At 32.9% G+C, this 14,758-nt stretch overlaps 2 protein-coding genes across 6 annotated transcripts in view; one reads left to right on the plus strand and one right to left on the minus strand.

The window, feature by feature from the left end:
• The window catches only part of RUNDC3B (RUN domain containing 3B), a 112,679-nt gene that overhangs the window by 53,478 nt on the left and 44,443 nt on the right, over window positions 1-14,758 (minus strand). For all 4 annotated transcript variants that reach the window (XM_074266641.1, XM_074266642.1, XM_074266639.1 and 1 more), the window contains 2 exons: window positions 10,012-10,145; window positions 2,084-2,169 (listed from right to left, as the gene is read on the minus strand). In XM_074266641.1, coding sequence (XP_074122742.1) covers window positions 2,084-2,169; window positions 10,012-10,145 — 220 coding nt within the window. The remainder of the gene's footprint in view (window positions 1-2,083; window positions 2,170-10,011; window positions 10,146-14,758) is intronic.
• Window positions 1-14,758, plus strand: part of ABCB1 (ATP binding cassette subfamily B member 1) — a 193,776-nt gene that overhangs the window by 652 nt on the left and 178,366 nt on the right. The window lies entirely within an intron of this gene.

A 14,758-nucleotide genomic window follows, 5' to 3' on the forward strand; every position in this document is an offset into this window, starting at 1 on the left:
CAAGCATTTCCCTGTAAATATTTAAAAGACTGTTCTAATAATATCCTATCTGAACAATATTTTTACTCAATTCAATCCCTCAAGCCAAGGTAGCGTTTATGAATTCTACCAATCCCTAACACATTACTAAATACTTTATGGTAAAAGTTACTGTCCTTCAAATGTTGTTCATGTGATAGAATTAATAAGTATATGTGTAGGTATATATTTATCTATGTATATAAATTTTAATTTTGTTTTCATCATGATAAAATATTTGATTTGGATAAAATTCCAAATCTAGAATTAAAGAAAAACATGTTGTGGACCACTTTAACAATCTGGTGAAGCCACTGGATCCCTTTTCAGAGTAATGTTTTTAAATAATTGAAGGAAATCCTGAATTTCAGTTAAAAGTCAGTGAAAAAAAAATGATGCAATTGTTTTTTCCATCCAAGTTCACAGACCCCTTGAATCTACCAATGGAACCCAAGGATTAAGAATTTCTGGCTCTAAAGATTAAATTTACTTGTTTTGATATTCAAAATTACTAACAACTTAATTATTAGTAATGATTTTTAAATGATCTTTAAATTTTACATTTTGTATAAGAGAAAAACATAAATAAATCCACAAAGCCATTTTCTCTATAGGTAGGTATCATTTTCTCTACAATCTATCCTTGAAAATATCCTAGATTAAAAGCACTGGCTTTAATGATTTTAGTTAGAACACATTAATAATTATTTCCCAACATAACTTTCTCAGTCTCAACTCTCCTTTTCTTAATTAAAATATATGTTGTACATGAAAGAGTCTCTTCCTAGCTTTACAGCAGTCAAAAGTCTCACATATTATATTACTATATTGTGGTGCTATATTATATAAGTTCCCCAAAGGAAAAGAAATGAAATTTGGGATGACCCAAAGACAGATATACTTCCTAGCATCTAGAAGCTGCTTCTCTTAAGCTTTTCTAAAATGTCAAACATGGCAACTTCCTCCAAAAAAGAGTCTTCCAAAGTCTGGGAGCCAAGACACTGGAGTTTAGGATTCAATTTCTGCTTTAAGGAACTGGGGAAGTTTCTATCTCTTCATGCTACCATTTCTTTATTAACACCATTGACTCAGGATATTGATAATAAATACCATCATCAATGTAATAACTTGTAAGAAAGAAACTCCATTTAAGGAAGGAATAGAATTTTACTTTTTTTTTTTTACTTTACAATTCCTAGTCTTAGATCTTTGTGCATTTTTGTGTATTTTGTGTATGCATTATAGATTTTTGTGCATTCTCAGTTTTATGCATTTTTCTGTTGTCTTCTTCAATAAGAAGAGAGGAAAGTAAAAAAAATATATATAGTGTATATGTATATATACATATTTATATGTGTATATATATTTATATGTGTGCATGTGTATTTGTGTGTATATATATGTGTGTGTGTGTGTATGTGTGTGTATGTCCCTATAATTCCATGTATATAAAATACCTATCTTTACCTAGCACAGATTGAGCCTTTATACCATTACTTGATTATTTAACCATTAAACTGATTAAATTAAACTGTTAATTAAACAGTCACTGACCCCTGAAAATTTATAAGTTAAATATAGAAAAACTACAGGAGGAAATAAATAAATAAGTTAACTATAATTTTTTTAAAATGACACATTAACATTATGCAGAAGCAGAGAGACAAGTGCACACTGTGAGATGTGATATAAAAGAAAAGTTGGGAATTGTACACATAGAGGAAATTTACTATACCTCTCTGGAAACTAATCAGGGAAAGCTTCACAAATAATAGTTTGAATAAAGAGAATGATTTTGGTGAACTTAGAGGGAGAGCTTCCAAGCACAAGGTACAGCTTGGGAAAATATTCTGAGATAGAAATTGTGTTTATTCAAAGAGGATTGTTTTTTTCCTGAGAACAGGAAAGTATGTGGGAAAGCATTGGGGAAGTATGAAAACAGGGAAAATAAAGCAGTCTGGGATTGCAGAAATGAAAGAGAATTCTTAAATCCATTTCTAAAGCTAAGACTTCATCTCATACCTACAAAATATGCCAAAATTATTTTTTAAAAAGGCTTTTAAACCTGGTTGTTTTGAAGTCTCTCAGAGCTGTGGAGATATATTCGGATAAATGTTTTTCCATGAGTGCTACTCTGATCCAGGCTCTTCCCTGAAAGGAGGAAGAAACAAAATCAATACTTAATAAAAACAGCAACAAGAAATTAAAAAGAAAAGTAATCTGTGTACCATGCCTCCAAAAAGCAAATAGAATGATAGAATGTCCCAAAAGTCTTAGTGCAGTTTTAGACTTTTGAAGGTCAAAACTGCACTGACTAGAGACACTATGTATATGTTAGCAATCTTCCATTTATAATATATTTGATTTGATTTTTAAACATATTTTAACCAGATGCTTTAATACTTTGGTACTGAATCAGACAAAATATTTAAATATATAGGAGTTATTTACCTGCACACTGGTTTCTCTGATGGCATATTTTCCTTAGTGTATTAACACAATAATTATTTCTCTCTAAGGATCAAGGTGATATAATGGAAAGAGCATTTCTGATCTAGAGTCCAAAGGCCTAAATTTAAACAGACTCTACTATAATTGAGCAATCACTTTGCATCCTCGGGTAATTTTTTGTTTGTTTTAATCTATAAGATGAAAAAACTGAATCAGATGACGTCTAGGTTTTCTCAAAGTTATGTTATGAACATGATCCCCATTTTCCAAAGAGATCCTAAGGAATGCAAGAAGAAAATTCCAAAATAGATCCCCAACAAGAAGCTACTGCACTGTTGTAATGGTGGGAAACAGAGAATTTGTTTGTGTATCTGAGTCAGGGGAAAAACTATGAATAATAATAATATGTAGATTCAAAATCTGCTTTTTGTCTTCTTTCTTTCTTTTTTCCCCTTATTCAGTTGTTGTTGTTGGTAAGGGATTGGGGAGAGCAGGATATAAGAAAGCTATTGATAAGTTTGATATTTATTTATTTCTACCACCAAAAAGATCTAACGCCTTTTATTAGAAAGAAGCATAAGGGGTGAAAATCATTTGGAGCATGTTAAAGGACTCTGCAACTTAATTAGGATGATTAGAGGCAACATAATATTTTGAAAGTGCATGTGACTGGGATTTGGATAACCTCTATTCAAATCTGAGATCTGCCATTTGCTATGTGACCTTGGACAAGGTCCTTTACCTAACTGGACCTTATCATTTGCAAAATTAATAAGTCATATGACTTATTAGATTTAAAGTCTTAAATTAAAGATTAAAATAACTTCAGTGGCCATCTGCTAGATGAGGAAACTAAGGATATACTAGTTAACAAATAGCTTTAACATATCATGCTTCTATAACTTTGAAAACAAATTAGCAAAGTAATTACCCTTCTCAATTTGCTCAAGTATTTCCAAATCCTAAATTTCTACATATCCATTTCACGGCAGTAGCAATTTCTTTATAACTTATCTATAATTTCTCTTGCATATCCAGGTTTGAAACTAATTCAATAGAATTCAAAAGTTTATTAAACTTCTATTATGTTTAGACAATGTTACTATCACTACAAAGATTTTCTTCTTTTTTAAGATCTTAATACCTATACTTAAAGGAGTGACAATCCAGGAGGAGAATGGATATTTAAACTACTCTTTAAAAATCAGAATAAGATACAATCTAGGAGGATAATGCCTATTTGTTAAATTTTTTAATTAGAATAAGATTCATCCATACGAGAAATAAAACCAAGAATAATTAAATATTCAGAGAAGAAATAATTATTGATAGAAGGTGTGCTGGGTCTTGGAGGAAGAAAAGGATTGCAAGAGGGTAGAGATGGAGAATAAGTGCATTTTGAGCAAGAGAGAGAGAGAGAAGAGAAGAAACGATGAGATGAGCAAACAGATAGTCAAGTTTGATATAAAGAGGAGAGAGTTAAAAATGTTGGAAAAGGTAGAACAGAAATGGACTATGTGGGTTTTTGCCAATAAAAGAGTTCATATTTTATTTAGTAAGCAATAGAGAATAATCCAATGGGGGGGGTAGAGGAAGAAGCAAAAAGTAAAATAATCAAACCTGTGAATGAGCAGGATCATTTTGGCAGCTAAGGAAAGTTTGGGGGAGGTACGAAGTTTAGGAAGCTTTTCTAGTAGTTAGAGGGATCAAAATTCAATTTTGGACTGAAAAGAATCAGTGGGCTGGCTACATAACCAGAACTCTTTTTCATAACTTTTTCTGTCATTTACTCTTAGGCAAAGTCCTCTGTCCTTTATTTAGGACAGACACATTAAAAGATGTTTTCTTAGTGAAGAAAGGGTTTAAGAAAGGGTTTCATCATACCGTTAGATAAATGAAGGGGGCTGACTAAACTAGATAATCTCTAACTTTCAGTAGTAAATTTGTGATCCTACACTGGCATCATACTATCAATAACAAAATCCCAAACTTACCTGCTATGGATCTCTTATAAGTTGTTATCTCAATGTTTCTAGATCCCCAGAAATTTTTATACAACCACTGTTTGGATACCTAAGCCAAGCATATCTTTTGCTAGCACAAAGTCACAAGGTCAGACAATTTAATCTGAATGTTAGTGAGGATGACATCAATTTTGATATTTCCTTCATTAATATAGAGTCCAACTCATTCAACCTACCCATCCCATGTGACTCTCACCCATGTCCTCTGATCTGCCCAGTCCATCCATAGACATCAACATAATGTTCCAGGGATCCTCCTCATTTTCTCTTGGAATTTCAAGGATAACAGTGGAACAGCTTCTTTTTCACTCAGCTATCTTTTAGTTTAGCATTACTTGAAGTTTCTTCTTGGTTATATATTGCTGGCTGCCTACCCCAACCAATTGCCTCTCCTTTGCCTATTACTCATTTTTAGTTTTGCGTGTGTCTGGTTTGGTTCCTCCCCCTCCTCCCCACAGAGACTTACAGCCATAGCACAGCAATAGAATATTGATTTTAAAAACATGGGCCTTTAATTCTAGGAGAGGCTTTGGAGTGAAAAGACCTTTGCAAATTCCGTGTTCTCCTTCTCCTGTTTAATTTCCAGACCTAATTTGCTGTGAGCAGAAATCTACAAAAAAGCTAGAAATTTTCCTACAATGAGAAAATGTTTGACTTCCTAATAACATTTCAATCAGATTCTCTTAACTGTAGTAACTTTGACGATTCTAACTATAAAGAACACACTTCTCCCCTACTCCCCAACAATGTGTACACTCAACTCCTAAAATTCTAATCTCCTCTCATGTTGACAAGCATCACTGGAGAAACTGCAAAATTACAAGTTGATGCAGTACAATTTCATGTTCCTATGCCAAGGAGGCAACATGGTGTGCTGAACAGTGATTGGGCCTTAAAGCCATATAGACAAATTCAAGTGTCACCTCTAAAACACACGGACTGTGTAACCATAGATGAGTCCCAACCTCCCAGTGGTCTAAGATACTTTTTAAGAATATATATTGAGAATGTGTTGACTTGAATTGGTAGAAAAAGTTTCTTTATTAGGGAGTTCCCTGAAGCAATAAAATCATAGGTTCTTTTCCTAAACTATCCTGAGTTGAGGGCATACTGTTACTTAGTGGACCTATTTATCTTCTCTTGATTTCCTATCAAATCCATAGCAGGGCAGTAAAAAGAGCCTTCTTTCAACCTATCATCCCTTTGAAACATCATATAATTTCTTGCCTTATCATTACTAAGTTTCATGAAGAAAAAATGATTTATTCTCATTGCCACCACTTGCCCATTCATTCCTTGGTCACTTGAAATTTGGTTTCCACTCTCACCATTCTACTGAAATTGTTCCATTTAACAACAGCACTAATATCCTAAAAAAATAAGATAATGACCTTTTTTGTTTGTCTTCATCTTCCTAAATCTCCCATTCTACTGAGGGGAGGGGCATGTAATGCTTAAGAGATGCATAAAGTGCACAACTCTAAGGATCCACATTATTTCATGTGACATTCCATTTCTAGTCTCAAAGTTTTTGTACTGGCCATCCTCCATGCCTTCTTACCTACATTTCAGAGAGTCCCCTTCTTCCTTAAAGATACAGATCTCAACTGCTAGTACTCTCCCTCCCTAATTACATTATATTTAACTCATGTATACTTATATTTAATAACTTTTTATTTATGGTGTATATATATTTTATTTGTTGTATCCTTCATTGGGATGTAAGTTGCTTCTGAGTAGGGATTGCATCATTATTTGTATTTCTATGCTCAGTACTAGGCATGATGTGTGAGAATTTATAATATGCTTGATAATTGTTTGATCAAACTATTATCTATAATTAGGGCCTTCTCTATATTGAATGTACAAAAAGTACAGACTGGAGAAAGGAGGACTTGGAAAGACATGAGAACTGATGGCAAGCATTTGAAGGAGTGCCTTTTGGAAGAAAGAGTAGATTTTTTTCTGCTTAGTCTCAGAGGACTGAATTAAAACAATGGATGGAAGTTTGAGAGAAGCAGATTTGAGTTTGATGTAAGGAAAACTTCCTAATAATTAGAGCTATCCAAAAACAGAATGAATAGCTTCAGAAGGTTTTGGATTCCTTCATTGCAGGTCTTCAAGCAAGTGTTGGATATCCACTTGTCAGGTACATTATAGAAGGAAATATTGTTTTTGTATTAATTGAACAAGTGAGGGTCTCTTTCAATTCTGACATTGTATGATATGGGGTTGCTCAGTATTTAGATGCACAATCCAGATACCCGATACTTCTGCCTTCCTGATGGGTAAGTGGATTATGTGCTAAACTATCCTCGGCTAACATGTTAGAGTAAAAGAAATAGATTTTTTTGTTTGTTGGATTCATGGTCAACAGATAATAAATAATAAGCACAGTGAGATTTTATATTTGCTTCACATTTCAGTCAACTATGTGAAAGTAAAGATATATTCCACTTTGGAATACTGCTTATGAGAGCCTAGCTATTCTCTTTCTTAGGGCCATGTTGAGAATGCTCTTGGGATACGTGAGTAGATTATTTTGATAAAAAATTTATGTAGTTGAGAAAGATATGGATCAGTTGTTATTGATGCTCTCTTGTCTTTTGGAGGTAAGAAGTTTCAAGATTTCCCCCTCCCCGCCCCCCCAGCATATCTTTGGTATCTTGTTCTCCTTTATATATCTTGAGAATTGTTTTTCTTTCTGCAAGGATCTCCTCTGGGCATCATTGGTCTAAGCCAGCTGCTTTTGTCATTTTTGTTTTCTTCAGAGATAATTCTATCTTCTTTAGAAGAATACCTACTACTATGGGGCTAGCTTCCAAATGTAGTAGATTCATGGTCCTTGAGTTTGTTGTAAAATATATTTGTAGATTTTCCCCCACCTTCTGTCTGTTATCTCTTAGCCCCTATTGCCACTAAATGCTCTCTGGTCCACTTTCTTAATCTCTCACCAAACTTTCTTTAAAGTGGTTTTCCTTCATTGCTTCTCACTGTTTAATGAAGCTGTACTACTCATAATCCTCTATCATATTTTCTGTAAGATTTTCCAAATAAATTTATATTATGAACTGCCTTTAACTACCATAGCTCTTAGTTTTGCAAGTAGATTGTAATGGATGATTAAGACAGTTTTTAGACTTTTGGCCTTCTCATGTCAATTGATTTACATTGGTAAAACTCCCTTAGGAAATTGTTAAAATCTGTGTCAATGTACTTTCTTTTATCCATTTCCCATTTTTTCATTACTAGCTTATTTAGTTTAGAAACTTTTAATTTTATAACATATCTTAAAAAATAATTTTTATTTTTTCTTTTAGCTCCATATTAACTTTGAACTTTGTTGTACCAAGTCAAGCATCTAATTGTACACTGCTGATTCAGAATGACCCCTACTTAAGTAAAGGGAATTTGTTTTGTGATGCTATCTATAATTGCCATATCTAACAACTTCAGGTTTTCTCCAATTCTTAGCAACTTTTTATATACAAACCAAATTAAAAGATAATACATAAAACAGTTTATAATCATAATTTAAATATCCAAAATAATTACAAGTTTGAAGGAGAAGATTAAGGTAATAATCATCATTCTCCTGAGTGGATCTAAATTTTTTAAAAATTATACTTTGAATGAAAGAAAGTTTTCAGGGGATGAGAGGGAGGAAAGAAGGAAAAGATAGAGGAAGAGGAGAATAGAGGAAGAGAAGGAGGAGAAGGAGAAGGAGGAGTAAGAGGAGAAGGAAAAGAACAAGAACAAGGAGAAGAAGGAGAATGAAAATATCAGAAAGACATTTGTGACGATATATTAAAAGTCTTTCTACTCTGTTTCCACAGAGCTACCCAAGTTATATTCCTAAAGTGTAGATCTGACCATGTCACTCCTCCTACTTAATAAACTCCAGTAATTCCCTATTATTTCTAGAATCAAATTAAAAATCTTCTCTTTACCTTTCAAAGTCCTTCACAAAGTTGTACCACCCAAGCTTTCTATACTTATTATACAGGAGTCCTCTTCACCATGCAGATAGTCTATCTAAACTGTTCTTTATGTCATTTTTCACACATAACATTTTTATTTTGGGGTTTGGGGAACTTTAATTAATAGCTAGAATGTTCCGTCATCCCTTCTGGATTAGAATTATCTAATTGTCTTTAAAGCTCAGTTCAAATGGCTTCTCCTAAATGAAATCTTTTCTGATTCCTCAAATACTAGTTTCTCTCTCCATTAATGCCACATATATATTTTGAACATGTTTATATACAAATTGTCTCTCTCTATGTTGTAATCTCCTTGAAGGTAACAAATCACCAAGCATCTATTAAGCATTTATAATGGGCCAGGTGCTATGTTAAGTACTAGGGACTCAAAGTCAGGGCCATTCATTTGCATCTTTGAATCCCCAGCATTTAGCCTCATGCCCAGTAGCTGAAAATACTTAAGAATTATATACAGATTGACTAAGGAGATCTGATGTCATATACAAGAAAAAGGGAGGGTTTGAATGGGACAAGTTAAAAATGACTCCTAGGAATTTAGTTTGGTAAACACTCATTAAGCAGCTACCATTTGCAAAGCATTATGCTAGATACTAAGAAAAAAAAAAGATAATTGGTGCTCTTCAGGATCTTATATGCTCCTGGGCCTGATAGTTGAAAGATAATAAAGTAAAAATATTTAATTGTTCACTGTGGGGTTGAAACAGTCTTTGATAGAATATTAAAGCCCCTAAGTTTTATCTAAAATTCCAGTCTGCAGAAGGATATTGGAAATGTAAATATCAACTTCATAAAAAAGCATATTCCACATGGCCAATTTTTAATAAACAAATTAAAAATGAAGAATTCAATCTTTAATTAAACCCTACAGCTACATTTAAATATTAAGTGATGTGATGGCTATTTGTAACATTTTAAATTGGGACAGAGTTGGTTTTTGCCAAATATGAATTTACCAAGAAAAACAAAATGCAAATGGATTTAGGGGAAAAACATTTTGTTTTTTGAAAACATTTATTTATTGGTGTTATCATATGTCACTAACACATAGTTTAATTAGAGTAACAAGAGAATAAGCTTCTATAAAGCAAGGAATAAGTTTTAAATTTTTGCTTTAATATTAATTTAATTGAGTTATACCAAGACAATGAAGTTTCTGGGGAACACTGAATAGATTTCTCTTCTTGCCTTATTATGGAAGTGTTTCACACCTTTCTTCTATTTATAAAACAATTTTGTTAAGCAAAGCATTATGGCAGTCCATAGAAGGAAACATCTTTGAGCAACACCAAAAAATAAGCAGAACTTGGAAAAAAATATTAGCAGAAGTCCATTTTGTATTGTGCTAATTACCTCAAATAAGTATAACTCTAAAACTGAAACAAATTACAATCAGGATGAATATTTCTTTCCTAGAATCAGAATTGATGAACATTCAGATTATGCAGGCTACATATTAGTGTAGCTTATATATTGTATGTACATACATATACTTATGCTTGGGCTGTTTTCTTCCTTACCTTGGCTCTTGAAGAGCTGACATTTTCCATATTCTCAATGCTGCAGATACAGTTCTGTGAAACCTTTCGGCAGGCCACTCTGATATAATCCCAGAAGCTACGAGGGCTTTCATAGCCAAACCAGGTTACTTGACCTTCAGGAGACAAATTACAATATGGGGGAGGGGGAAAGGTGAAATAAAAACTAGATTGGAAAGTTCAAAATGCCAGAATTCCTAAATTAAATCCCATAACCTAAAGAGAAATGAGCTGGAAGAGCAGTGAACTGAGAGTCGGGAGGCCTGGTTTTGCCAAGTTTGCCAAGGGCTTTGTCCCCTTGACCTTGGGAACAAGTCATTTACCACCTCAATTTCCTCATTTCATTTGAGCAATTGGATTAAATTATTTTTAATATCTACAAGAGTTCTAAAATTCAAATTGATTTTAAATAGTCTACTTAATAGATTATTACATGGTATCAGTATGGTTCTTGCTATGCTCTAACCAGTTAAATTTTTTCAGTTTTAGTTTATCTAGATATAAAATGAATATTAAAAGCCAGCCACTTTTCTGTTATAAATAATTCAGAATTAAAGTATTATGTAAATTGTTTTGAAATGAGGATCCTCTAGTTCATTTACTTCTAATCCAATGCCCTTCCTACTCAATTCTCTCAATTATCCTATTATACACTCCTCTCTTCTACCCAGAAACCTATAAATGTTTTCACTTACCTAAAATTCTCTTTTAGGGTATATATAGAACAAAAACAACCATTCGTGTGTTTGTACTGGTTTAATATCTATGAAGAGGATAAAGAGTAATTCTATCAGCTAAGAAATCTGAGGCTCAAGAAATCCATGTTAACTTGGTCAACGTCACATAGCCAATAAGCATATAAGCCAAGTCTCCAAGCCTACCACATTCATTTGTATGTAGTTCTTTGTGGATTGATTAATTGTCTGCTTTTATGGATGAGATGGGGCAAGGCAATGTGGAAACTATCACTGTCAGTATGAGTATGTATTCTTTGTTCCAAATTGTAGAGTTGGAGTCATCTGAATCCCTATTCCCTTCATTTCTGTGGCACTGACTGGTTCCATGAGGGACAGTTGAAGGCCTGGGATAGGAAGAGCCCTGTTTGCTTTCCTATTTACAAGTTTTAGACTTCTTCAGCTTATATTTTTAGCTCTTCCTTCCATCTCTTATTCTCCACTTCCTCTCAATGCAGGCTGCTGTCCAGCAACCTCCAAGAGTTAATTAACTGTCAGCAATCAATGATTTAGAAACCATCTTAGCAACAGTAATAGGCCAGTTTAGTTACTGTTCATGGACAAAGAACACATTTTAGGAGATGGGGAAATCTGCTAAATTGTATAGGTCAACTCAAGCAATCATATCCAATTCCAGCTTCAGCTATTTTTCCTCTTCTATCATCTCTTATAATTTAATAGCTTTTTATGCAGAGTTCAATTACAAAAGAACTCCTTCCTTCAAGAGGCAGCATCTATGAGTTGGGGGAAGAAATCTGAGGAAGACCACACAAAGAATTCCCCAATCCCCAACAAGAAACCAACTAAGGAGAGAGGAAGATATGTCAGGGGAAGGAGGACCATGAACAGAGAAAAAGGAACTCAAGGGCAGTACACACATATGAGACCCATACCTAAGATACAGTTCAATTTCCCAGAAGGCTAGAGGCATGGTCAGGGAGAAATCAGAGGACTAGGTCTACCATATACCAAAGGAACAAGCAGTTCATCTGTACTGGACCACAAAAACCCAAGAGAGACATGAGGGCATATCTGACTTCTTAACAAACTTCTTAATAATTATTTTACAAAGCATTTTTAGAGCCCTACTGCAAACTCTCATTTCCATTCTAGTAGAAAAGAAACAAACACAGTGAGACTAAAAAGACCAGATCTAAACTCATAATCGAGCAAAGAGTGAAGCCCCAGCTGCTCCCCTATCTCAATGGCTTTCAATTTATATACTTTAATACTAAAAATGGCAGCATATCCTTCCAAATAATGAAATGGATAATCAGATACACTAACAGTTTGAGAGAACAATATCAATATGGCTTCCAAGATCTTCAAATAAAACAAAGTACCTTTAAAATATTTTCATCCACTTATTAAACTGTACATAAACCTTAGAATTATAGTTAAATATAGTAGCCTTTCAACATCCAGTACAAGTGCTATGTTTTAGGAAAAAAGCTAAAAATGTTAAATGAGAGTTTGTAAGTGATTATTTTGGACATTAGTAATCAACAGACATCCCTTTTGTGCCTAATACATTGACTATTAAACCCAAAAAATATTGGCTTCTTATTTATAATCTTCACTAACCAAGGTTAAATGTAAAGTCAGAGAGATGAATGTTTAATCATACTTTCAAAAAGCATTAACTATTCATCCAATCAATTAATCAGGGAAAGATAATTATTATATTATTTTTCCAAGGGAAAAAGAGTCTGTCGAAATAAAATCAATATGTTATAGATCTTTGGCTTTCAAATTGGGGACAATTCTAGTTTGGGGAAATTCTAATTACCTCTGACTGGAAATATTGATAGAACCTTTTGGATATTGTCAACAACAGACTTCAGGGATCTTTCCTCAAAGGAGCCTACCTTTGATAAGTAATGACTAGGGAAATAGAGGGGTACTTTTTTCAACTCATGCATTCTCTCTGGCCATTTTGTTTGTTTTTTAGGAAAGATGATAGTGCCCCAAACCTTCACAAGGATATAAAGATAATTGCTTTTTTTTCTGCCATCCAGAACACTAGCTTACTACAGAGAATAAATTTACTGAACAAGTAAATTCCCACAATTTCTATCAATTGTGTCACTAAATGTCTTTTAATATCTTTGATCAGTATGTTTCCTTATCTATTATATCTGATGATGATACTGTTTTAGAATAATTACTACAAAAGTATAGGGAAAAATGTTCTGATATTGTTCTGCACCTCCAAAGTACTGCAGAACACTACATAATTTGTGTTATTATCACAATTTGTGGCTGATTCAAACCAGGTCCCTATTCTTCTTCTGTAGCAAGGTTTAACAATGTTCATATCATATAAAAATGTCAAATTAGATCCTGTGGGTATACAATTCTTTTGGTTTCAAAGAATGTAACATTTAAGTTTCTCTTCTTAAATGAGCAATACTAGGGAAATAAAGCTGTTGTCCCTTTAAAAGGCCAAGGTTATTCTGATGATTTATCCTGAAGACCAGTGAGATTTTAAAGTCCTGAGGCAGTTATATATGTAGAAATTCCCTCTCATCATAGTTTTTATCCTTTTTGGAAATTCAGTTTTCAACTTCATTTCACCTTTTGTTTGAGAGTACAATTCTGTACTTTATCAATCCTAAATTTCTCTACAAATAACTTAATCAAAGCTAATCTAGTATTTTAACTCACTTTTAATTGAACAAATTTACATTTTAAATGGGAGAAACTGATTATTATTCATTTTTATCCTCATCATTCTTGATTATGGCTTATATTCACCAAGCTTTGTAATAAAGCCACAAATAAAAATCAATTCCTTTAAGAGAAAAAAGCCCTAAGTAATAATACTCAGAGATGAAAGGCAAATAAGTTTCTTTTAGACCAAGGTCATATCTATTCAAACATAGCAGACTCAGATAGACCTAAATTATTTATATTTGATCATAGAAGTTTGTTAGGATAGTATTTCTATGTCCTCACTATTCACAGGGCTGTGAAAGCTGACTGTAAAAAACTGGACCAACTAAATTGCTGGGTAACATTCAGCTGACCAATTTAATATTCATAGTCTTAGTCAAATAAATAATGGTTATTAAGATATAGAGCCTTTTTCAGTGTAATGGGAGACTATTAAAAAAGAAATAAAACTAACAGGAATTTGAAAAGTTAATTACACTCCAAAACAATTCAGTTTTTATGTTTTTGTCCATAAGGTTCGCAAAATTAGCATAAAGACCAATTTGTTAACTTTACCAGATAAAATTTAGAAAATGCCACTTATTATTTATAAAGTCTGATGAAAAGAATAACTGATTGCAGCTTTCCTCAACTATATCAATACTTTTGAATATGATGGTTTTCTTTATGTTGTCAAAAATAATTAAAGGATACATGCTGTTTTTTACATAAAACAGACCCCTCCCCTCAAAAAAATCTGAAAGCATCCAGGATTCCTTTTACATTTGGCATAACAAAATTTGTGTACTTCTAAATTTGAAACATTCCCCAAAGACCCAATAAACCGAGCAAAGAGCTTGCCTTTGATTTAAATGATGTAAATAGCCGTATTAGGCAAACTTAGAATCTAACTTCTAACTTGCATTTAAGGTCTTGAAAAAACAAGCATAAAAAGATACAATAAATTTGGTGGAAATAGATAATTTTTTATAAAATTTATAAAAGAAGTATTTTTGGTTTCAAAAAAAAGGAAAAAATGCAGCATGACCAAATAGTAAAACAATTTTTAATGATAAATTCTGTGTTTTCCACTGCCACTACTTATTCCTTAACCCTCCTGAATCTGAAGAATCTGAAATTTGGTAGTTAAGGAAAGGTGTTAATCAATATGAGACTTTATTTGAATATGCAATCCCCTGATTAGGATTCAGGAAATGCTACAATTGCAAATAAGACAAGTAAATTCCCACAATTTCTATCAATTATGCCACTAAATGTCTTTTAATGTCTTTGATCAGTATGCTTCCTTATCTATTGTATGTCTTTCCTTCTAAATAAGA

The sequence above is a fragment of the Sminthopsis crassicaudata genome, chromosome 5 (genome assembly GCF_048593235.1).
Source record: "Sminthopsis crassicaudata isolate SCR6 chromosome 5, ASM4859323v1, whole genome shotgun sequence".
Lineage (NCBI taxonomy): Eukaryota > Metazoa > Chordata > Mammalia > Dasyuromorphia > Dasyuridae > Sminthopsis > Sminthopsis crassicaudata.